At 37.7% G+C, this 24,937-nt stretch overlaps 1 protein-coding gene across 1 annotated transcript; it reads right to left on the bottom strand.

Annotated features, from left to right (window-relative positions):
- Window positions 1-13,283: 13,283 nt before the first annotated feature.
- On the bottom strand, window positions 13,284-14,213 carry LOC119519763 (olfactory receptor 2M2-like). The gene has a single exon (XM_037817504.1). It carries the CDS (start codon window positions 14,208-14,210, stop codon window positions 13,284-13,286), a length of 927 nt encoding a protein of 308 aa, XP_037673432.1. The 5' UTR covers window positions 14,211-14,213.
- Between the last annotated feature and the right edge of the window lie 10,724 nt (window positions 14,214-24,937).

Raw genomic sequence — 24,937 nt, 5'->3', positions numbered from 1 at the left:
GTTTTCATTAAAGCAGAAAACTAAGCTCAGCATCATAATACTCAATTAAGATTCTTAATTTAGTTCCTAGAATTACTTCAGTTCACAACAAACCCAGCCCCAGCCCACCAGAACATTGTTTGAAGAAGGCTACATTTCCTGGAAGAAATACTCTGCAATTCCAAAGCAATAACACACAATATGCTCTCCACAGTTGTTTTGCAGGGTGAAATGGTGAGTTATCAACAGATTAATACATTGGGAAAAAGGCATCTAGAGATGTGAGGGCTACTATTTCTAGAGTGACAGCTGATATTGACACTGAGTCTGAAAAACAATCATCAGTTCTCTATAAAAGCATGAATGGAGAGGCGGGGCAAGATGGCAGACTGGTGAGCTGTATGTTTTAGTTACTCCTCCAGGAAAGTAGGTAGAAAGCCAGGAACTGCGTGGACTGGACACCACAGAGCAATCTGACTTTGGGCATACTTCATACAACACTCATGAAAAAGTGGAACTGCTGAGATCAACGAAATCTGTAAGTTTTTGTGGCCAGGGGACCCGCGCCCCTCCCTGCCAGGCTCAGTCCCGTGGGAGGAGGGGCTGTCAGCTCCGGGAAGGAGAAGGGAGAACTGCAGTGGCAGCCCTTATCGGGAATCTCATTCTACTGATTCAAACTCCAACCATAGATAGACGGAGACCAGACACCAGAGAATCTGAGAGCAGCCAGCCCAGCAGAGAGGAGACAGGCATAGAAAAAAAACAACACGAAAAACTCCAAAATAAAAGCGGAGGATTTTTGAAGTTCTGGTGAACATAGAAAGGGGAAGGGCCCTGAGGCGCATATGCAAATCCCGAAGAAAAGCTGATCTCTCTGCCCTGTGGACCTTTCCTTAATGGCCCTGGTTGCTTTCTCTCTTAGCATTTCAATAACCCATTAGATCTCTGAGGAAGGCCCTTTTTTTTTTTTTTTTTAATCCTTTTTTCTTTTTCTAAAACAATTACTCTAAGAAGCCCAATACAGAAAGCTTCAAAGACTTGCAATTTGGGCAGGTCAAGTCGAGAGCAGAACTAAGAGAGCTCTGAGACAAAAGGCAATAATCCAGTGGCTGAGAAAATTCACTAAACACCACAACTTCCCAAGAAAAGGGGGGTGTCCGCTCACAGCCATCATCCTGGTGGACAGGAAACACTCCTGCCCGTCGCCAGCCCCAGAGCCCAGAGCTGCCCCAGACAACCCAGTGTGACGGAAGTGCTTCAAATAACAGGCACACACCACAAAACTGGGTATGGACATTAGCCTTCCCTGCAACCTCAGCTGATTGTCCCAGAGTTGGGAAGGTAGAGCAGTGTGAATTAACAAAGCCCCATTCAGCCATCATTTCAGCAGACTGGGAGCCTCCCTACACAGCCCAGCAGCCCAGAACTGCCCTGGGGGGACGGCACTCACCTGTGACATAGCACAGTCATCCCTCAACAGAGGACCAGGGGGTGCGCGGCCTGGAAGAGGGGCCCACTTGCAAGTCTCAGGAGCCATACGCCAATACCAAAGACTTGTGGGTCAGTGGCAGAGACAAACTGTGGCAGGACTGAACTGAAGGATTAGACTATTGCAGCAGCTTTAAAACTCTAGGATCACCAGGGAGATTTGATTGTTAGAGCCACCCCCCCCTCCCTGACTGCCCAGAAACACGCCCCATATACAGGGCAGGCAACACCAACTACACACGCAAGCTTGGTACACCAATTGGACCCCACAAGACTCACTCCCCCAGTCACCAAAAAGGCTAAGCAGGGGAGAACTGGCTTGTGGAGAACAGGTGGCTCGTGGACGCCACCTGCTGGTTACTTAGAGAAAGTGTACTCCACGAAGCTGTAGATCTGATAAATTAGAGATAAGGACTTCAATTGGTCTACAAATCCTAAAAGAACCCTATCAAGTTCAGCAAATGCCACGAGGCCAAAAACAACAGAAAATTATAAAGCATATGAAAAAACCAGACGATATGGATAACCCAAGCCCAAGCACCCAAATCAAAAGACCAGAAGAGACACAGCACCTAGAGCAGCTACTCAAAGAACTAAAGATGAACAATGAGACCATAGTACGGGAGACAAAGGAAATCAAGAAGACCCTAGAAGAGCATAAAGAAGACATTGCAAGACTAAATAAAAAAATGGATGATCTTATGGAAATTAAAGAAACTGTTGACCAAATTAAAAAGATTCTGGACACTCATAGTACAAAACTAGAGGAAGTTGAACAACAAATCAGTGACCTCGAAGATGACAGAATGGAAAATGAAAGCATAAAAGAAAGAATGGGGAAAAAAATTGAAAAAATTGAAATGGACCTCAGGGATATGATAGATAATATGAAACGTCCAAATATAAGACTCATTGGTGTTGCAGAAGGGGAAGAAAAGGGTAAAGGTCTAGGAAGAGTATTCAAAGAAATTGTTGGGGAAAACTTCCCAAATCTTCTAAACAACATAAATACACAAAGCATAAATGCTCAGCGAACTCCAAATAGAATAAATCCAAATAAACCCACTCTGAGACATATACTGATCACACTATCAAACACAGAAGAGAAGGAGCAAGTTCTGAAAGCAGCAAGAGAAAAGCAATTCACCACATACAAAGGAAACAGCATAAGACTAAGTAGTGACTACTCAGCAGCCACCACGGAGGCAAGAAGGCAGTGGCACGATATATTTAAAATTCTGAGTGAGAAAAATTTCCAACCAAGAATACTTTATCCAGCAAAGCTCTCCTTCAAATTTGAGGGAGAGCTTAAATTTTTCACAGACAAACAAATGCTGAGAGAATTTGCTAACAAGAGACCTGCCCTACTGGAGATACTAAAGGGAGCCCTACAGACAGAGAAACAAAGAAAGGACAGAGAGACTTGGAGAAAGGTTCAGTACTAAAGAGATTCGGTATGGGTACAATAAAGGATATTAATAGACAGAGGGGAAAAATATGACAAACATAAACCAAAGGATAAGATGGCTGATTCAAGAAATGACTTCACGGTTATAAAGCTGAATGTAAATGGATTAAACTCCCCAATTAGAAGATATAGATTCGCAGAATGGATCAAAAAAAATGAACCATCAATATGTTGCATACAAGAGACTCATCTTAGACACAGGGACACAAAGAAACTGAAAGTGAAAGGATGGAAAAAATTATTTCATGCAAGCTACAGCCAAAAGAAAGCAGGTGGAGCAATATTAATCTCAGATAAAATAGACTTCAAATGCAGGGATGTTTTGAGAGTCAAAGAAGGCCACTACGTACTAATAAAATGGGCAATTCAGCAAGAAGAAATAACAATCGTAAATGTCTATGCACCCAATCAAGGTGCCACAAAATACATGAGAGAAACATTGGCAAAACTAAAGGAAGCAATTGATGTTTCCACAATAATTGTGGGAGACTTCAACACATCACTCTCTCCTATAGATAGATCAACCAGACAGAAGACCAATAAGGAAATTGAAAACCTAAACAATCTGATAAATGAATTAGATTTAACAGACATATACAGGACATTACATCCCAAATCACCAGGATACACATACTTTTCTAGTGCTCATGGAACTTTCTCCAGAATAGATCATATGCTGGGACATAAAACAAGCCTCAATAAATTTAAAAAGATTGAAATTATTCAAAACACATTCTCTGACCACAATGGAATACAATTAGAAGTCAATAACCATCAGAGACTTAGAAAATTCACAAATACCTGGAGGTTAAACAGCACACTCCTAAACAATCAGTGGGTTAAAGAAGAAATAGCAAGAGAAATTGCTAAATATATAGAGACGAATGAAAATGAGAACACAACATACCAAAACCTATGGGATGCAGCAAAAGCAGTGCTAAGGGGGAAATTTATAGCACTAAACGCATATATTAAAAAGGAAGAAAGAGCCAAAATCAAAGAACTAATGGATCAACTGAAGAAGCTAGAAAATGAACAGCAAACCAATCCTAAACCAAGTAGAAGAAAAGAAATAACAAGGATTAAAGCAGAAATAAATGACATAGAGAACAAAAAAACAATAGAGAGGATAAATATCACCAAAAGTTGGTTCTTTGAGAAGATCAACAAGATTGACAAGCCCCTAGCTAGACTGACAAAATCAAAAAGAGAGAAGACCCATATAAACAAAATAATGAATGAAAAAGCTGACATAACTGCAGATCCTGAAGAAATTAAAAAAATTATAAGAGGATACTATGAACAACTGTATGGCAACAAACTGGATAATGTAGAGGAAATGGACAATTTCCTGGAAACATATGAACAACCTAGGCTGACCAGAGAAGAAATAGAAGACCTCAACCAACCCATCACAAGCAAAGAGATCCAATCCGTCATCAAAAATCTTCCCACAAATAAATGCCCAGGGCCAGATGGCTTCACAGGGGAATTCTACCAAACTTTCCAGAAAGAACTGACACCAATCTTACTCAAACTCTTTCAAAACACTGAAGAAAATGGAACACTACCTAACTCATTTTATGAAGCTAACATCAATCTAATACCAAAACCAGGCAAAGATGTTACAAAAAAGGAAAACTACCGGCCAATCTCCCTAATGAATATAGATGCAAAAATCCTCAACAAAATACTTGCAAAACGAATCCAAAGACACATTAAAAAAATCATACACCATGACCAAGTGGGGTTTATTCCAGGCATGCAAGGATTGTTCAACATAAGAAAATCAATCAATGTATTACAACACATTAACAAGTCAAAAGGGATAAATCAATTGATCATCCCAATAGATGCTGAAAAAGCATTTGACAAAATCCAACATCCCTTTTTGATAAAAACACTTCAAAAGGTAGGAATTGAAGGAAACTTCCTCTACATGATAAAGAGCATATATGAAAAACCCACAGCCAGCATAGTACTCAATGGAGAGAGACTGAAAGCCTTCCCTCTAAGATCAGGAACAAGACAAGGATGCCCACTATCACCACTGTTATTCAACATTGTGCTGGAAGTGCTAGCCAGGGCAATCCAGCAAGACAAAGAAATAAAAGGCATCCAAATTGGAAAAGAAGAAGTAAAACTGTCATTGTTTGCAGATGATATGATCTTATATCTAGAAAACCCTGAGAAATCGACGATACAGCTACTAGAGCTAATAAACAAATTTAGCAAAGTAGCGGGATACAAGGTTAATGCACATAAGTCAGTAATGTTGCCATATGCTAGAAATGAACAAACTGAAGAGACACTCAAGAAAAAGATACCATTTTCAATAGCAAGTAAAAAAATCAAGTACCTATGAATAAACTTAACCAAAGATGTAAAAGACCTATACAAAGAAAACTACATAACTCTACTAAAAGAAATAGAAGGGGACCTTAAAAGATGGAAAAATATTCCATGTTCATGGATAGGAAGACTAAATGTCATTAAGATGTCAATTCTACCCAAACTCATCTACAGATTCAATGCAATCCCAATCAAAATTCCAACAACCTACTTTGCAGACTTGGAAAAGCTAGTTATCAAATTTATTTGGAAAGGGAAGATGCCTCGAATTGCTAAAGACACTCTAAAAAAGAAAAACGAAGTGGGAGGACTTACACTCCCTGACTTTGAAGCTTATTATAAAGCCACAGTTGCCAAAACAGCATGGTACTGGCACAAAGATAGACATATAGATCAATGGAATCGAATTGAGAATTCCGAGATAGACCCTCAGATCTATGGCCGACTGATCTTTGATAAGGCCCCCAAAGTCACTGAACTGAGTCATAATGGTCTTTTCAACAAATGGGCCTGGGAGAGTTGGATATCCATATCCAAAAGAATGAAAGAGGACCCCTACCTCACCCCCTACACAAAAATTAACTCAAAATGGACCAAAGATCTCAATATAAAAGAAAGTACCATAAAACTCCTAGAAGATAATGTAGGAAAACATCTTCAAGACCTTGTATTAGGCGGCCACTTCCTAGACTTTACACCCAAAGCACAAGCAACAAAAGAGAAAATAGATAAATGGGAACTCCTCAAGCTTAGAAGTTTCTGCACCTCAAAGGAATGTCTCAAAAAGGTAAAGAGGCAGCCAACTCAATGGGAAAAAATTTTTGGAAACCATGTATCTGACAAAAGACTGATATCTTGCATATATAAAGAAATCCTACAACTCAATGACAATAGTACAGTCGGCCCAATTATAAAATGGGCAAAAGATATGAAAAGACAGTTCTCTGAAGAGGAAATACAAATGGCCAAGAAACACATGAAAAAAATGTTCAGCTTCACTAGCTATTAGAGAGATGCAAATTAAGACCACAATGAGATACCATCTAACACCGGTTAGAATGGCTGCCATTAAACAAACAGGAAACTACAAATGCTGGAGGGGATGTGGAGAAATTGGAACTCTTATTCACTGTTGGTGGGACTGTATAATGGTTCAGCCACTCTGGATGTCAGTCTGGCAGTTCCTTAGAAAACTAGATATAGAGTTCCCATTCGACCCAGCGATTGCACTTCTCGGTATATACCCGGAAGATCGGAAAGCAGTGACACGAACAGATATCTGCACGCCAATGTTCATAGCAGCATTATTCACAATTGCCAAAAATGGAAACAACCCAAATGTCCTTCAACAGATGAGTGGATAAATAAAATGTGGTATATACACACGATGGAATACTACGCGGCAGTAAGAAGGAACGATCTCGTGAAACATATGACAACATGGATGAACCTTGAAGACATAATGCGAAGCGAAATAAGCCAGGCACAAAAAGAGAAATATTATATGCTACCACTAATGTGAACTTTGAAAAATATAAAACAAATGGCTTATAATGTAGAACGTAGGGGAACTAGCAATAGAGAGCAATTAAGGAAGGGGGAACAATAATCCAAGAAGAACAGATAAGCTACTTAACGTTCTGGGGATGCCCAGGAATGAGTATGGTCTGTTAATTTCTGATGGATATAGTAGGAGCAAGTTCACAGAAATGTTGCTATAATAGGTAACTTTCTTGGGGTAAAGTAGGAACATGTTTGAAGTTAAGCAGTTATCTTAGGTTAGTTGTCTTTTTCTTACTCCCTTGTTATGGTCTCTTTAAAATGTTCTTTTATTGTATGTTTGTTTTCTTTTTAACTTTTTTTTCATACAGTTGATTTAAAAAAGAAGGGAAAGTTAAAAAAAAAAAAACAAGGAAAAAAAAAAGATGCAGTGCCCCCTTGAGGAGCCTGTGGAGAATGCAGGGGTATTCGCCTACCCCACCTCCATGGTTGCTAACATGACCACAGACATAGGGGACTGGTGGTTTGATGGGTTGAGCCCTCTACCACAGGTTTTACCCTTGGGAAGACGGTTGCTGCAAAGGAGAGGCTAGGCCTCCCTATGGTTGTGCCTAAGAGCCTCCTCCCGAATGCCCCTTTGTAGCTCAGATGTGGCCCTCTCTCTCTGGCTAAGCCAACTTGAAAGGTGAAATCACTGCCCTCCCCCCTACGTGGGATCAGACACCCAGGGGAGTGAATCTCCCTGGCAACATGGAATATGACTCCCGGGGAGGAATGTAGACCTGGCATCGTGGGACGGAGAACATCTTCTTGACCAAAAGGGGGATGTGAAAGGAAATGAAATAAGCTTCAGTGGCAGAGAGAATCCAAAAGGAGCCAAGAGGTCACTCTGGTGGGCACTCTTACGCACACTTTAGACAACCCTTTTTAGGTTCTAAAGAATTGGGGTAGCTGGTGGTGGATACCTGAAACTATCAAACTACAACCCAGAACCCATGAATCTTGAAGACAGTTGTATAAAAATGTAGCTTATTAGGGGTGACAATGGGATTGGGAAAGCCATAAGGACCACACTCCACTTTGTCTAGTTTATGGATGGATGAGTAGAAAAATAGGGGAAGGAAACAAACAGACAAAGGTACCCAATGTTCTTTTTTACTTCAATTGCTCTTTTTCAGTCTAATTATTAATCTTGTTATTCTTGTGTGTGTGCTAATGAAGGTGTCAGGGATTGATTTGGGTGATGAATGTACAACTATGTAATGGTACTGTGAACAATCGAAAGTACGATTTGTTTTGTATGACTGCGTGGTATATGAATATATCTCAATGAAATGAAGATTAAAAAAAAAAAAAAAAAAGACAAACAACCTGACTTAAAAATGGGCAAAGGACTTGAATAGACATTTCTCTGAGGAAGATATACTAATGGCCAGTAGGCACATGAAAAGATGTTCAACATTGTTAGTCATAAAGGAAATAGAAATCAAAACCACAGTGAGATACCAACTCATCCTCACTAGAATGGCTACTATTTTTAAAAATGAAAAATAGCAAGTGCTGGTGAGGATGCAGAAAAAAATGAACACTTACACATTGTTGGTGGGAATATAAAATGGTGGAGGTATTGTGGAAAACAATTTGTCAGTTCCTCAGAAAGTGTAGAATTACCATATGACTTGACAATCCCACTTCTAAGTATATACCCAAAAGAATTGAAAGCAGACACTTGGACAGCTATTTCTATACCAATGTTCATAGCAGCAGTATTCACAATAGCCAAAAGGTGGAAGAGACTCAAGTGTCCATCAACAGAAGAATGGATAAACAAAATGTGATATACACATATAATGGAATATTATTCAGACATAACGAGAAAGGAATTTCTGATACATGCAACAACATGGGTGAACCTTGAAGACATCATGTTGAGTAAAATTCGCCAAATACAAAAGGACAGATGTTATATGATTCCACTTGTATGAAATACCTAATATTTATAACTGCAAAGAGACAGAAAGTAGATTATAGGGTACCGGGGGTAGGGGTGGAAAATGGGGAGCTAATGATTAATGGAGGCAGAGGTTCTCTTTGGGTTGATAGATAAGTTTTGGTAATGGATGGTGGTGATGGTACCATAACATTGTGAATGTAATTAACACCACTGAGTTGTACGTGGTTAAGATGAGAAATATTATGTTGAATATATGTTACTACAATAAACATTTTTAAAAAAAGAAAAAAAAAAAAGCATGAATGATTAATATGAGATGCAACAGAACTACTGGCCAAGCCTATTGCACAGTAGGGATAATGTTTCTAAAAGGCACCAAAATTGACATAAATCTACTTAGCCAATGAAATAGACTTAACTTTTATTCCCTGACTGTGCCATAAATCTCACTGTGGTAGTAAGAGCCAAGTGGAAGCCTTAGAAATTGATTAACATTTACAGTTATTTAAAAATTCATCCAGTATTTGGGGATGAGTTGTAATGATTAACACCACCATTGGAAAATCAAGGATGAAAAAGTTTACTTTCCATCACCTCCTTATTTAATGCACAGTGCAGCCCCTAATAAAGAAGATGGAATGTGACATATGATATTGGACTACCATGGGCCTAACCAAGTTGTATTCTATGTCCTGTTGCTGTGCTGCATCTCCTATGTTTATAGCAAAGTGCATTTTAACCTTTAAGCCAGTTACTATGTTGAGTATCTTCTTTTTAAACCTCATCACTAAAGATGATCAGACCATTTCTCTTTAATGTGTGCCAAGGTAATGTTTGTTCTTCTGTTTCTGTCACAGTATAGTCTGTAGGGTCATCAATTATCTTTCTTTCCCACAGAATCTCGCAAAGTTGCACAGTATTGATGAGGCCACCTAAACTGGACCTGATAAACAAGTTAAGTCAAGCCCTTGTGATGCCCTGGTGAGACATAACAGTTTCAAAATGTGTGAAAGGTAAACACTTCAAAGACTCGGGGTTCTGCTGTGTTGGTAGAGCTTTTAAGGTCATAAAAGTTTGCGGCAACTGAACAATCCCTCTAAGGTAAAGGACACATTGTGTCACTGGATGCCCTGTCCATGGTATCATGAGTAGTGCTTTGTGGCCTCCTTTGGATTTTAGAGGTGGAATGTACAACACCTAGAAAAAATAGTCAAAACTCATCTGGGGGAGCTGGGAAAGCTGCTAATTTCTCTTAGTACCAAGATCAAGAAAAAGCTCTGTGATAGGTGTAGGCTGCCCTGAAAGCTGCCTTCTCTCTTAGGTCATAGAATCAAGCAGATACAAGGTACTGGAGGTGTCATAGTAGATGAGGAATCAGATTGGATCCATGAAATATCAATAAATGTGTCACAGTGCAGATTCCTAGGCTCTGGATCAGGGCCCTGACAACCTTGGAAGAGAAATTGTGGCAACTAGAAATGCTGATCTTGGAGTTCTACTAGGTTTCAATAGGGGCTGAGAGCCTCATCATTCACCTACAAGTGAATACATCCTCAGTGCCTGATATGATATGGTCCTAAACTGAGGCATGTACCACAGGCATCAGTTATAACATGGGAGAAATACACCCAGGATCGGGCTGTGAATGTCCAGGAGGCACAGTAAGTACACAGGTGACTGAAACACACAGACAGGTACTTTTGTTGCACCAATGTTTTATGCCACATCCCTTCCTGTGTCCTCAATTAGTTGTCTCTGTGACCTGCTGACTGAAAGAAGGACTCTGTGGCAGGATCATGGGTCTATTTGTATGAATTGTGTATGAGAAATGAAAATGAAAATTAGCTGCACAACATCTCTGCTAAAGTGTGCCCTGGGAATCATGACAAAGACTGCAGAGTCTTTGTCCACTTGTCTTTTTTGAGAGAGAAATAGCATAAGGCCTAGTGTGTGGTGGGTGCATACAGTTGTTCGGGGCTCTGAAACGAGTAACATTGGAAACACCGAAACAAACATAGCATGGGAAAAGTCTTGTCTACTGACTCATGGAAGGACAAAATACAGCTCATCTGCACAAGCCCTGTCAAATACTCCAGATATATCTTTTCTGACACTTATTGAGTTTCTCAGTCAGCACCATCATCTTTGTGTTAATCAATCTGATTTATCAAAATGCATCCCAGATAAAACAGTATGGAATAAGGGACATACAATGGTGACAAAAGGGCAACAAATGTCTCAGGACCATAGAATCTGCCTTCTACTATAAGCCAGATCACATGGAAACAGCTTATTGGGATGACTGGTCAGGTAAGGTGCATCTCAGAGTATCTTTCATGTTTAGGGCAGTGTGTCTTCTGGGATACTCTGAATGTGCTGTGTCAGCTGCTGGTTAATACACGTCCGTGACAGCAAGAATGAGGGAGTCTGGGGACCCTGACTAAGAATTATGGAAACACTTGTGTAAATTTTGCTCCCAGTCTCTACAGTATTAACCTCTTTGGCTTACAGTCCTGTTTCTCACTTTTAGGGTTTCTAGTACAGGTTCCACTGAATGCTGTGACTGTTGCCTGTTCCTTTGGGCTCCTCATCCCATATTGATGGACCAGCAGAGGGAGAATGCACCAATAATCTCAGGTCTGATGAAATTATGGCCAATGGTGGGGAGGAATATCTTTTTGGAGGTTGAGGGGGAAGGTGGTGAAAATCAAGGTTGGTCATAGGATCAGAGGTGTAATTTCACTCCTTGCCCTCCCATGTTAAGTCTTTGGTAGAGACTGTAGCTTGGCATCTGTTGGGAGATAGGGGTTAAGTTCAGGCTTCATGGAGAGAAAGAGCTGATCTGACCAGTGCAGAGGGGACCTTACCGAGTGCACTGGATGATGTACCTCACACCCCTAAGCCTCTTCTCTTAACCCAGCCATGGTGCAGGGGACTGTTCCCCACAAGCTTCATTCGCTTCACCCTAAAGCTATTTCATCTCAAGTGTGCACTGCCCACCTTTCCTTTCCACTTCAGGTTTCTACAGAGCCACCTCAGTTCTGGGATCACACTCACCGTACACACATGTACTGTTGTAATATGTAGACTGGAAGTTAAATTCTTTGTAGGAAAGTTTTGTTAGACAAATAATTCCCTATGAATTATGGGGGAATTCTTAGAGGCATTCTGTTTGTTCCTTAGAAATTCTCATGTGATATCACTTTTTCCTTATTCTACTCTGCCCTATCCCTGTCTCCTAATACTTGGCCTCACCTTCAAATAAACTACCTGCATATTTGTGCTTTAATCAGATCACCCTTGTAGAATAACCACACAAAGCTAACTGGCAATATAATGGACACCAACATTTGATCAGAATTTCTCACACACATTGAAATGATTCAGCATTCAAATACAGAAACTGAGTCAGTCTACTCAGAGGAGTGGCACACTTTTCACCACATACCTTTATGAACAAAGCCTTATAGAATTGTAGAATATCTTGACATTCATCAAGGTTTTAGACATATGATCGAAAGAAGTGTTAAATGAGAAATGTTCATGTATAATTTTATGCACTCACAACAGTTTTCCATCAAAGAAGAAACACCATTATCTCTTCTCACTATAATTCAGTTGTCATTTTTGATGATCATTGTTACTAAAATGATTTCAAGTGAGAATTTTGCTGAAACAACATAATATTAATTTAGTATACATGTATTTGGATTGCAACCAGGTGGTAAATTAGTAGTAATGATTAATATTCTTGATTCCTAAAAGAAAAATTATCTGTGACATTGTGGGAAACACTCAGGAATTTAAGTTGCAGCCATAGAATTTTCATCGAACATCTTGTTCAACCTGATAAGATAATAAACCTCCATCCTTAAGGATTCCTGATTTTTTTAATCATAAAAAGCAGAACAGAAGTTCCAGAATGAAATCTCTGTTGCTTGGGTTGCTCTGCTGTAATATCAGATGAGTGGAAAGAAGCACACATAACTGAATAATGCATTGTAATTGTGCAAAAGTACAAAATCTTTAATGCCTATTTTAAAAATTAACCCAAATTCCATCCCAATACATTGTTCACATACCCGAGATCTCATATTAATGGGTGGCTTTAAATTCTTTTTGAAGTAAATTTTACTAAAGTAAGAGCATAGCTACTTATGGTCATCATTAGCAGAGAAAAAATAGGTGCAGAATAAAATTAATCCTTTGGACTAACTTTGTGTCTGTTTGTTACTAAGTTAATCAAATAAATTACCATTTTTCATCACAGCTGATTGGCAGAAATCCAGTAGTTAATAAGTGACAGTATTAAAATGAACAAAGTAGTGGCTACATTTATTAAACATGGACAAAAGTGTATAAAGTTCAATTATATAATTAAAATATTTGAATATTTTAATAATGATGACATAGCCAGATTTAAAAATTGATAAATGAATAAATATATCCTGATTCACAGATAAGTAATGTAACTGATGGCTATGCATTTTTACTGGAATTACTAAGTAACCGGGGACTCCAATGTTACAATCCTATTTAGAATCAGACTTTTCTCAGAACTTTCCTCAGAGCCTCTCTTACCTCCTTGTTCCTTAGGCTGTATATGAGGGGGTTCAGCATGGGGGTGAGGATGGTGTAGAAGACAGAGAGACCCTGCTCCTGCTCCGTGGTGTGCAAGGATCTGGGAGTCATGTAAATCAACACGGTTGGACCAAAGTAGAAAAGCACCAGCAGCAGATGGGAAGAGCAGGTGGCAAGAGCTTTATGCCTTGCCTTGGAGGAATTTAAGCGGAAAACAGTGAGGAAGATAAAAATGTAGGAGGTCAGAATAAGGCTGAAGGGAGTAAGGATCAATATGATTCCAGATATAAACACAACTTTCCAGTAAGTTGAAGTGTCCTCACATGACAGCTTGAGTAATGCCTGCAGCTCACAGAAGAAATGGTGGACTTCTCTTGAACCACATATTGGAAAATTCATGGTATATGCTGTTTGGATTAAGGCATTTAGTGCACCCCCTAACCAGGACACAGTGGCCATCTTCAGGCACACCTGAGGATTCATAATGACCACATATCTCAGAAGGTTACAAATAGCCACATATCGGTCACAGGCCATCAGAGTGAGCAGAATGCATTCGCCGACTCCAAGAGTTGAATGGAAATAAACTTGAGTCGCACAGCCAATATAAGAAATAGCTGATGTCCCTGCGAAATAGTTGGTGAGCATCTTTGGGACAGTGGTGGAGATGAGGGAGATGTCCATGAGGGAGAGCTGGCTGAGCAGGAGGTACATGGGGCTGTGGAGACCGGGATCCAGAGAGATGAGGAGGACCAGGGTGGTGTTTCCTGTGATGGCAACAACATAGTTGAGGAGAATCGTGCAGATGAGGAAGCCAACATGCCTCAATCCCGAGAACAGTCCAAGGAGGGTAAAACCATCTACAGAAGTCTCATTTCCTCTCCCCATGTTTTCTATACACTTAGACAAATAATAGTAGAGATACATGTGTTTATGACCGGATACAGTATTTAGGAGGATAGCCTTCCATTAATTGATCATAGTATAAAATCAAGCATCATATAACCAAATCTGACCAAGAATTAATTAATTAATTAATTAATCTTTGACACTATTATTAAAACTAATGATAATGTCTAGTAAGATAAACTTGAAAGGGTAATCCTAAAAGATTCCCTCCTGCATTCATGAATCAAGGCATAAAATTCAAATATTGAATCATCTAGAAATTATTAGGCAAATATAAGGTCATGTGGATGAATTTGAATTTTAGTGTGTCTTTTAATTACTCTGCATAAGCAGCCAACCTGTTTCACCAGGTTTGAAACGGGCATAAACTTCTAAAAGTGTTCAGACTGTCATATGTGAACAAGAACAGAACTGTTCTTAAGCTTAGAATAATTTTGGATAATTTCATCTCTCTAGTTCCCTCTAAAGTTGCAGAGTTACTCCTCATACATATCTCCACAATCATTTGAATCAGTGTTTGCATCAACCACACAATTAATGCATATAATAACCCTATTAATTTTTTATATAAAGTATAATTACTCTCTCACCATTCTAATAAAACTGTAGTTTTCCCTTCTGTGTATGAGGGCATCTACAAAGTATAATTTTTTACTTCATTTCTCTCCAATACTTTCTGGATTGCTAACCAGGGAAATATAATATGTGAGGTAGGTCCCAAACTTTCATTGAAGGACGGTGTTTCTCTGATTTGTACTGTGGGTTGACCAGAAGGGCAACTCCAGTTTATTGTTTGCCCTGAGAGACTCATTGGCTAATTGTCATGGTAGGACACAAAATTGAGGTGAGCCAGTAGCTGACATGCCCAACTTCTTCATTATCGTTACCAAATTCCATTAAATCCTTCATATTCTGGCTTTATCTTACAGAAAGAGAAGGAAAAGAAAATTGGTAGATTTACTGTGAAATTTCAGTGAGAGTTTGAATTTTCTTATCACTTCATCATTTTTGTAAAATGCCCATTTATTTTCCAACATCTAAAGCTGTCTTCCAGTTTGAAAGGTGCATTCCTAGTAAAAAAAACCATTCCACCTCTGTTTAACGAACACATTACTTCCCATTATTCAGAATTTTGTCCTAATAGCAAAGATTAGAAAATGAAAATTCAAATGTTCTTTGAAGAATGGGTTTGAGATCTAAAATGCCTGAGACTGCTGGATCCAGAGTATGTGCAGGGTTGTAAGAGCATAAAATACTTGCATTTCCCAACACACCAGATTGCAATGCAGTTTGCAAGATTGCATATCAGGGGAAAAGAAGCTTTAACTTGGAAAGACATCTGCATTTCGAATGACATGCTAGGAGCTTGAACTGTGTATAAAATGGGTTGAGAGAGTGGAAATTCTTGGGTGGGATAAGAGAGCGAATTAGTTAGAACTGTTGTTAAATATATGCAGAAATATGCAATCATGTTGGCTTATAAAGCCTAGCAAACACACATGGCAACCTGCTCATCAAAGCTCCTCTGCTTTGCCTCTTCTATGACTTACCTTATGAACAAAATGCTGTAGAAATAACTTTCATGTCCTGTGCTGATCCCACATTCCAGATGCTGTGGGGTGCATTGCAGTTCATCATGGAAAAAGGCCACACTTTAAGTTCTGCCATCTCACATTACCTGCTTCATTGCATCTGAGTTCCATAATACAGAAGTGTCTAAACAAGCTTGGCCATTTAGGAGGTGAGCTGAACAAAAAATCCCAGACATGTGCAATCAGGATCACGGACTCTCCCAGAGGAATGCCCTTGGTGACTTCTATCTGTAACCTTTAATTACAAATTTATTTCATCTGGTTTAACTTCCCCCAAAATAATTGTTAATAGATATTTATGAGTTGTTTTGAGAATAGCTTTCCCTTCCTCCTATACATCACCAGCATCTTCTAATAATTATGCTGTGACTGTAAATGGTGTAAGATTATCAATGTATCTTAAATATTCTGTCCCATGTTCGCTTTCATGATGTCAGGATCCAACCTCTAGAAGACCCACTTTTTCTGGGCACAGTGTATTAAGACCAAACTGACTCCAAAAATCATGTTGGACTTTGATGATTCTTTCTTCTTCAAGTACTAAGAAAGCAATAGTTCATTTGTACATCCAAAAGGGAAATATCAGGAGACCACTGATTGAACATCAGTGGAATGGAGTGCTCCCCATTCCATTTACCTGGAAAAAAATAGAACTGAAGTCTTAAGGCACATTTTAATTTCCTGAGAAATTAATTTTCTTCATTTTATGGGGATCCATGTAATTTTTTACCACTTAAAGCATGATAAATTAAAACAGATGCTGATAATTGTACTCAGTGTTCCATATGTTGTAGAAAAGTTCTTCATCTATTTTAAATAACATTGCACTTTTAAAACCTACATATGCTGTTTCAATGAGTTTTTATAAAATCAGTATTTTTTCTCATCACTAAATCTAAAAATAAATTTTACAAATATGCAACTACACAACTAAACAAGCACTAAATCCCTCAACAGCTAGAACATGTTCCAATCCTTTACACCCAGTGCAAACATGTTTTTGCAAGAAGGAAACAATTTTTAAAAGAACAAAAGAATGATAGAGGTCTGACTGCAGATTACTCTAGGCTTTATACATGAGTCAGGAGTTGCAAATTTTAGTAACCTCTCCATTCTGTCTATGAAGTAAATTTCAAACTCTAGAGCAGATGAAGAATAAGGAAGAAAATTCATTGACTGAATAAAGACATAGGTCTCATCTGCCTCTCCTCTGTAACTAGCAAATGTCTGGCTCATTCTAAGCTATACATAATATTTGATGATTAAATTAATTAGCAAGCTATTTTCAAATGGAAAGATTTAAATTAAAGCAGAAATTAGTACCTTTCACATAATCTTTATGGATAACTGTCGATTTTATGTGAGTCAGTACATGAGCAGACTTTTTCAGGGACATCTAACTGATACTTTAAACAGAAGTGATGTAGAATTTCTGATCTTTATCCTTTTTTTTCTTTTTTTTCTTTCCAGAGCACTTAACTAGTTAGAAGTTCTTCAGATTTATGGTTTTGAATATTTTCTGGAATTTGAGATTAATTTTCAAGTCAAATCCTTGTAATTTTACTCTTAAAGTTTTTTCATAAAATTTCCCAATGATATTTTTTCATCCCATCTATTGTTCCAGACACTAATTCAGAATACGGAGAATTTAAGATTAGTATTGCATAACTTGTTGTTATCTCCATTTAATAGTTATTACCAGTAGTTCGTTACCTATTATACACAATTTTTGTCAATATCCAAAGGAAAATATTTGCTTACAATGGTCATTTAATATGTATTTTTGTGATGTAAGTGTAGTAAATGTTCAGCCTATAGTACGTACTCAAAAATACCATGGTATTTACTGTGATGTTAATTTCATAAATAATTTATTCCAAAACAAATATTTATTTTATGCTTAATTTAAGCAGGAATTGTTCTGAGTACAAAATCACTACCATAAAAATATATATTGCTTCTCCTATCATGGGTGAACATTCTTGTTTGTAAGACAAACAAGAAATAATAATTATGGAAACAATTGCACAATTTGTCATTACCATGAGGATGCTGACAGAGAACCCACAGGTGAGTTAAGGAAGAGGTGGGGTAAGGTGATGTTCCTTTTGAGGAAAGGACTTTCACTTGACACAATTTATGTCCTTACAAAACCCAGGTAATTTCCCCTTATTCAGAGTGGAATTTGCACCCAATCACTCTCTTCACGTCTTCTCCATGCTTTCACCAACGCTGAGTGAATTCACTGACCAAGTGTGTAATTCATTCAGACACGCGGCCTAACTTTTCTGTTTTGTTTTGTTTTGTTTTGCTTTTTCACCTTCCAGGACCTCCCCCCCCCCCTTCCACATGAGCCAGAAGCAGCCTGTCCACGACATCCATGACTTGTCCTGCTGTCTGCTGACCCCAGGCTGCTAATCCTCTCGTTCTGTTGCCTTGTTCAGGTCACTCTCTTCATCCTTTCCTGGAATCTTTCTCTTCTTTTGTCAACTTCACTCTTCTCTTAGTTCTACTCTCGTGTGTTTGTGCCTTTCTATTTCTAAAATAAGCAATACATACACATTGAAGTCCCTGTATTGCTTTTTCATCCCTTCCTTTTCTCTCTCTCTCTTCTCTGATCACTTATTTGAAAATACGGGGTAGACCACTGTCTTCATTTTATTTCTTTTCACTCAGATCACAGTACATGTATCCTGGGAAATCCCATTGATAACTCATTTAAAGGCACTAACTATATTCAATCAAACTTACAAAGAAAAGTCTTTCGGTGAATAAATTTGGGTGATGGTTTTCAATAAAAATTCTTTCTTAATGCTGCAACCTAAGCCTGTAATTATAATGATTTTTACTGAATGGAGAGCAAAATCTGTGAAAATTCCTCCATTTTGGCAATTTCAGTGAGTCTAAAATTCACACTATCAGAATCACAAGGACATTACTTCATTTGAATAGTAGGCCAAGTGAAACTGCAATGTTATATCAGTTCATTAGAGCAGGTACATACAGTAAAGGCATGTGTGTGTGTGTGTGTGTGTGTGTGTGTGTATAGAGGGAGAGCACATAAAATAAAAAGTGGTTGTGATATTTTATAATGCCTATCAGCCATTTATATTATTATTTTATTATTTGAATTTTTGTTTATTATTTAAATTTTGTTGTCATTATACATATATTACAATTCACATCTTAACTACTTTTCATCTGGAGAATTAGGTGGCATTAACAACATTTACAATTTTGTGCTACCAGGCTGGAAGTAACTTTTGAAAATAACATCCTGAACAAGGGGCTAGTATCTAGAATATATAAAAAGTTCTCAATCAGTAATACAAACAATCCCATTAGAAATGGGCAAATGGCGTAAACAAACATTTCACAGACGATATGTAAACAGGCTCCAGAAAAGATGCTCAACATCAATAGTTCCTAGGGAAATTAAAATTAAAACCTAGTGAGTCTTCACTACACACCTCTCAGAATAACTAAAAAAAAAAAAATCGTAACAGCATCAAATATTCACAAGGATTAAAGAAACTGGGCCACTCCCATTGCTGTTGGGAATGTAAAATGATGTAGCCATTCTGAAAAACATTTGACAGTTCCTTTTAAAAACTAAACATGCAACTACCATACTATCCAGCAATTGCACGTTTGGTTATTTATCCCAGAAAAAGTTAACTTATGTTCAGACTAAAACCTGTACCCAAACATTCTTAGCAGCTTACTCATAATAACTAAACACTGGAATAAGTCCATCTGTGAAAGATGACATTTAACAGATGAAAGGTTAAACAAACCGTGGTACATTTATTCCATGGAAAACTACTCAGCAACACAAAGCAATGAATTATTGATTCATGCAACATCCTTGTTGAACATCTGAGAAATTATCATAAGCGAAAAAAGTCAATCCCAAACAGTCATATACTAAATGATTCCATTTATGTAATAATCCTGAAATTATAAAGGGCCACATGAGGAATCCTTGTGTGATGGAACTGTTCTGTGTCTTGTCTTTATCAGTGTTGATATCGTGGTGTTATACTGTACTACATTTACAAGATGTCACTATTGGGGGAGTTGTATAAATGATGTACAGGGTCTCTGTATTATTTCTTACAACTGCCTATGAATCTACAATTATCTCAAAATAATAGCATTAATTTTAAAAATCTCTTGGAAAGATATTAATAGAAGGAAGCACTGTTAACAAGATAAAAGTTATTTTAAAAATACCACCATAAACAACAATTTAATGATGGAATGTTGAAAACTGTCCCTCCAATATCATGAAAGAGACAACACTAAGAGATATAAACATTATAAATATTTTGATTTCTAAAAAATGCATTTCCATTACAAATTATAGAGAAAAATACATCTTCAGGATTAATTAGTATCCTTACAAAATTATGATGAAACAGGCAAAAATGAAAGTAAATTAATGAAGTATTGAACTCAAATGTTAATTAAATCAAAATCAAAATAAGGAAAGAACAAAGAAGGAAATTAAATACCTGAAAAAATATATATAAATAAATATTTTTTTTCAAAATATGGAATTGATATATTCATATCCATCCAAGAGTGTAGCTTTTGTTTTGTTTCATGTTTGAAATTTGAACAGAAAATGAAGAAAATTACCTAAAATGCTGGTTATTCAAAAGCAAAACAACTTGAAAATTATTCGTGATAGAGTAAGAATTTTAGATTCTTACTTACAATAATTTTTAATGATCAACAAGTGGAATTTTTTTTCAGATAAGACTCCACATTCTGTATGGAATGGGTTATGATATTCAGTTCTATATCCTTCAAGACACTGTGTGTGATTGTTAGTATTAAGATAACAACTGTCACAGAGAAAGAACCAAACATTATTTCACTGTCATTCCCAACCTGAATATAAATTCAGGTAATGTGGATTTTTGTCTGTCATGTACTATACCTTGTTTTGTGTTGAAGACGTCTGATCCCAACTAAGTCCTTTAAACATTCTGCATTCTGATATGCAAGGTCAGTCTGCAGCTTACTTATATGGTAAAAAAGATGCTTGCCTTCAAGCAGTTGTGCTTAAAGGTATTTCAATAACTTGGGGGTTATGGAGAGTGTTCAACTAACTGGATTAATAAAACTACTTCTGGTTATAAGGAATTGTTTTAAAGTTTGAATGTGCACATCTATGCATGCATTGCTCCCACACATAAAAACAAACACCAAAGAAAAATCCTTCAAATATAGACAATCCTTCCTCAGTTATTTTAAGTTTCTCAGGGTGGCTTATCAAGTTATAACATGTAAAATCACAGATTATCTCATAACTTTTTCTCTGTTATGTAGTTTATTGCTGTTCTTTCTCATGAAGGCATAATCTGCACGAGTAACTTTCACACTTTCCTCAATGCAGACACTATGTTTAACTCAAAATTTAGGATTCATTCTATTTATCAAACTTCTTTCATTTTTCTGGATTCTAGCCAATGTCTTATGGAATTTCCTCATATTTTAATACATTCTGCATGCATTACATTACAGTATTCTTCAAAGAGATATGAGATTCCCAGAGCAAAATAATGTTTTTATATTATTAGGTATATGACATAGTAGGTAATATATTTGTAGAAGTGATTGAAAAAATACCTTCTTGTGTGTGTTTTTAAGTGACCCATAATTTATACCCATATATAAATATTAGCTATGAGTATTTAGAATAGGTATTACTTCCTTCCCAACTTATTTCCCCAAGTCCTTTCCCTGATCTGTGGTTCCAATGGACAGTAAGTAAGGATGAAGGAAACACATACATCCATTCCTGCATGTCACTAATTGGTGAGGCAATCAGCTGCCTTAAAGGGTCCTCATGACCCCCATTGCTTACCAGTGCTTCATTGAATTTCTTTACTTTGACTTTCAAACACACAGGCAGAAATAACATTATGTAAAAACCCTCCATGGGCATTCAGCATGCTTTGCTTTAATTAAAGAGTCAGATTTCCTTGTCCCGTACCAGCTGTAAATCCAAGGGGCTGAACAGAAACATTGTTGGGAAGACCCAGTGATCCTCCAGGGTGTTGACCGGGGGCTCTCCTGATAGATGGACATGAACTCCAACCTCCACTGTCCAGCATCAAGTGGTGTCAGAACGCTCTGCTTCTCTCTTTTGACTTCCGTCTCTTTTTTTCTGTTGGGTTTTGTATCTTGCTCTGTGCCTATCTCTACAATTTGTGTCTAGAAGGGGATCTATATGTGGAATTTGGGTGTCCTTCCCTTTGAGTAGAGTTTAGTTTGTCCCTTAAGTCACAGTGCTTGTGAGAGCCCTAAGATCTTTCCTCTGATCCCTCGCTTTCATCATGGACGCTATTCCCCCAGATCATGATTTGAAAATGCTCTTCAGAGAGTGATCATACTTTATGGCTTCCCTTCTCTCATGATTCACGGGCCTTCAAGTCCGGTCTGTATTGTTTTTCCTCTATTGCCTTAAAAATAGTCATTTTATGTATTTTCTGCCAGGTTTCTAATTATAATTTCTGGAAGGTGGCTTTCTTTTTCTTAAATTTTTAATTTAGTAAAATATACACAACTGAAAATTCCCCACCTAAATCACTTTCAAATGTACAATCAGTAGTATTAATTACATTCACAATACTGTGCTACCATCACCACCACCCATTTCCCAAAGATTTTCATCACCTCAAACAGAAACTCTGCATCCAGTGAGCAAGAACAACCCACTGCCCTCACTCTGCAGCCCCTGGAACCCACTATCTCTATGAATTTGCTTATTCTGGTTATTTCATATAGCCAGGAACAGTTACAGCATAATTATTAGGACATGCTGGAACTGAGAAGGAGGAAGGTACTGCTATTCTCAAAAGAACAAATAGAAGAAGCAGGTAATTATTCTCTAGAAATTACACCAAAGAAAGTTCAATCTGTTGGGAAAATAAAAAAAGAAAACTCAAGCTAATTGAAGACCAGGGATAGAAGTCCCCAAAGACATTTCTCTGGGCTATTAATGCCACTGATTTCACAGGGCTAGAATTCTTCATTTACTTCTTCTAAATAGCAAACCTCACTACTATTTGGAAACTGCTTGGTTATGGATTCTGAGGTACAAGAAAGTAGGTAATGTGAGAATCATGTCACCTGTCAGAGAAGTAAGATACAGAGGAACAAAATATGACCTCAGTGTAAGAGGTGATGATGATGGCATAAAAATTTGCCAATGATTCCCTTTTGAGATATATGTTACATCTAAGGTTTTTGCTCATACGGTCAATGGAGTGGATGAAGCAGTGAAATAGAATGGCTGTATGTAGATGCATTTGTTGGTTGTAATGAAATAGGGCAGGACTGCACCTTTAGCTCTATCATCCAGCATGTTCTCAGGTTCCTTCACGGTCTTCCACAAGACAAGTTCACTTTGTTCATCCCCTGACTTCACCAGAGAATCACCACTCACTCCCATTCTTGACTAAGTAAAGTCTAAGGCACTTAGGATGTCATTCTTCCAATCCTGGATACCTGTATTGCCTTTGATACATTCAGTGCATCTCAGAAATGGAGGCAGCTGGGTGAGCTGGAAACACATGGGCTCGGGTCTGGCAGATTGCACATCTCCTGCTGGGTGGTAGGGGCTGAGGACTTTCCCTTGTGTACCTTTTCACTTTGATCCTCTTAGTCCTTCAGCACAAAATATGTTGTATAGATATAGATGTTCAGTTAGAGTTAAGAGCTGAAAATATGGCAGAAGAAAGGCAGATTTATCACTGGTATTTCTGCTTTGGTCAGAATTATCTCTATGTTTATTTTTCTTTTATTTCTGCCACTAAGACTTAAATTCCCATAAAGTACCATTTCTTATTAAGCCTCATATCTCTCATATCATCTAGCATAGTGCCTTGAACATGCAGTTGCTCACTCACTATTTCTTAAGTAAAAGTGGTAAGAATAGAAATAGGAGAGACCTGAGATGGATCTGCTGAAGTCTTACTGGTGCCACATTATTCCCAAGATGATGCAATAATTGTAGTATTGGTTTATGTAAGTTGAAAAAAACACAAAAATATTGTAATCTCTTTAAGTATATACTGTGCAAACTGAAAGAACTGCCTTCATTCAGGAATGGAGTAGGGTCATAATATTCAGAAGTGAGATGTGCCATTCCTAATGGAAGGACATATGATATATTTGAAAATGCATTGGATTGTCCATATAGGAGCAACCAGCAAGTAAATGTAGCTCAGTTTTGGATTCACAGTAAACCTTTCAATTCTCATAATCTTCATTGTACAAGCAGGGAAGACAGACAGCTAATTTTAGGAATTTTTCTGATGACCATAAGATATGGGGTGGACAGTGACTGCAGTTCTCTCAACACCTCCTCTCAGTGCTCTGGAGATGGTTCACCCCAGTGATCACGGGGGGTCACTCGGTAGCCTGAAGCTGCCCTGCTGAACACTCCCATCAGCAGGTGGAGAACTAGCCTCTTCCAATAAAACTGGGCAAGCTGCTTCTTATGGCCTCACTTTCCTGGTTGGCTGCCTAGATTCTGATGAAGACAAAGCAATAATCATGTTTCTTGGATGTCATCCAGCACAGAGTGAAATAAATTCCAAAACTGGAATTTTGAGTACTAATATGCTATGCAAATCTCATTGTGCTCCATCACAGTTATTCAGATTAATCACATTGAAATTCAATTATATCCCATGCAACAGAAATATAGGACTACAAAAATCCTGAAGTATCAACATTTGAATTACATGCCAAGATGCTATTTGCATGTAGAAAGCTATTTCATAATAAACCTCTCAAGTTTCATAAACTTCATTGTACAGATAGGGAGGACAGGCCTAGCTATTGTTATGAATTTATGGATATGATCATTCTTGAATGCATATTTTATTGGCATTTATTACTATGTTCATTAATAAATACTAATGCTAATTTTAATCTGTTTCTCTTCAAGGATGGGTCAAATTTAGGAGAAAATTGGGGATAATAATTTTATCACAAAGTCATTACATGAAAATCTTTTTCCTTTATAAATAATTTTCCCTTAGAGTATACTGACATATTTCTCCCTTTCATTCATTTAGCTGAACAGAAAAC

The sequence above is a fragment of the Choloepus didactylus genome, chromosome 24, assembly GCF_015220235.1.
Source record: "Choloepus didactylus isolate mChoDid1 chromosome 24, mChoDid1.pri, whole genome shotgun sequence".
NCBI lineage: Eukaryota > Metazoa > Chordata > Mammalia > Pilosa > Megalonychidae > Choloepus > Choloepus didactylus.
This window is presented reverse-complemented; position numbering and strand designations above follow the sequence as displayed.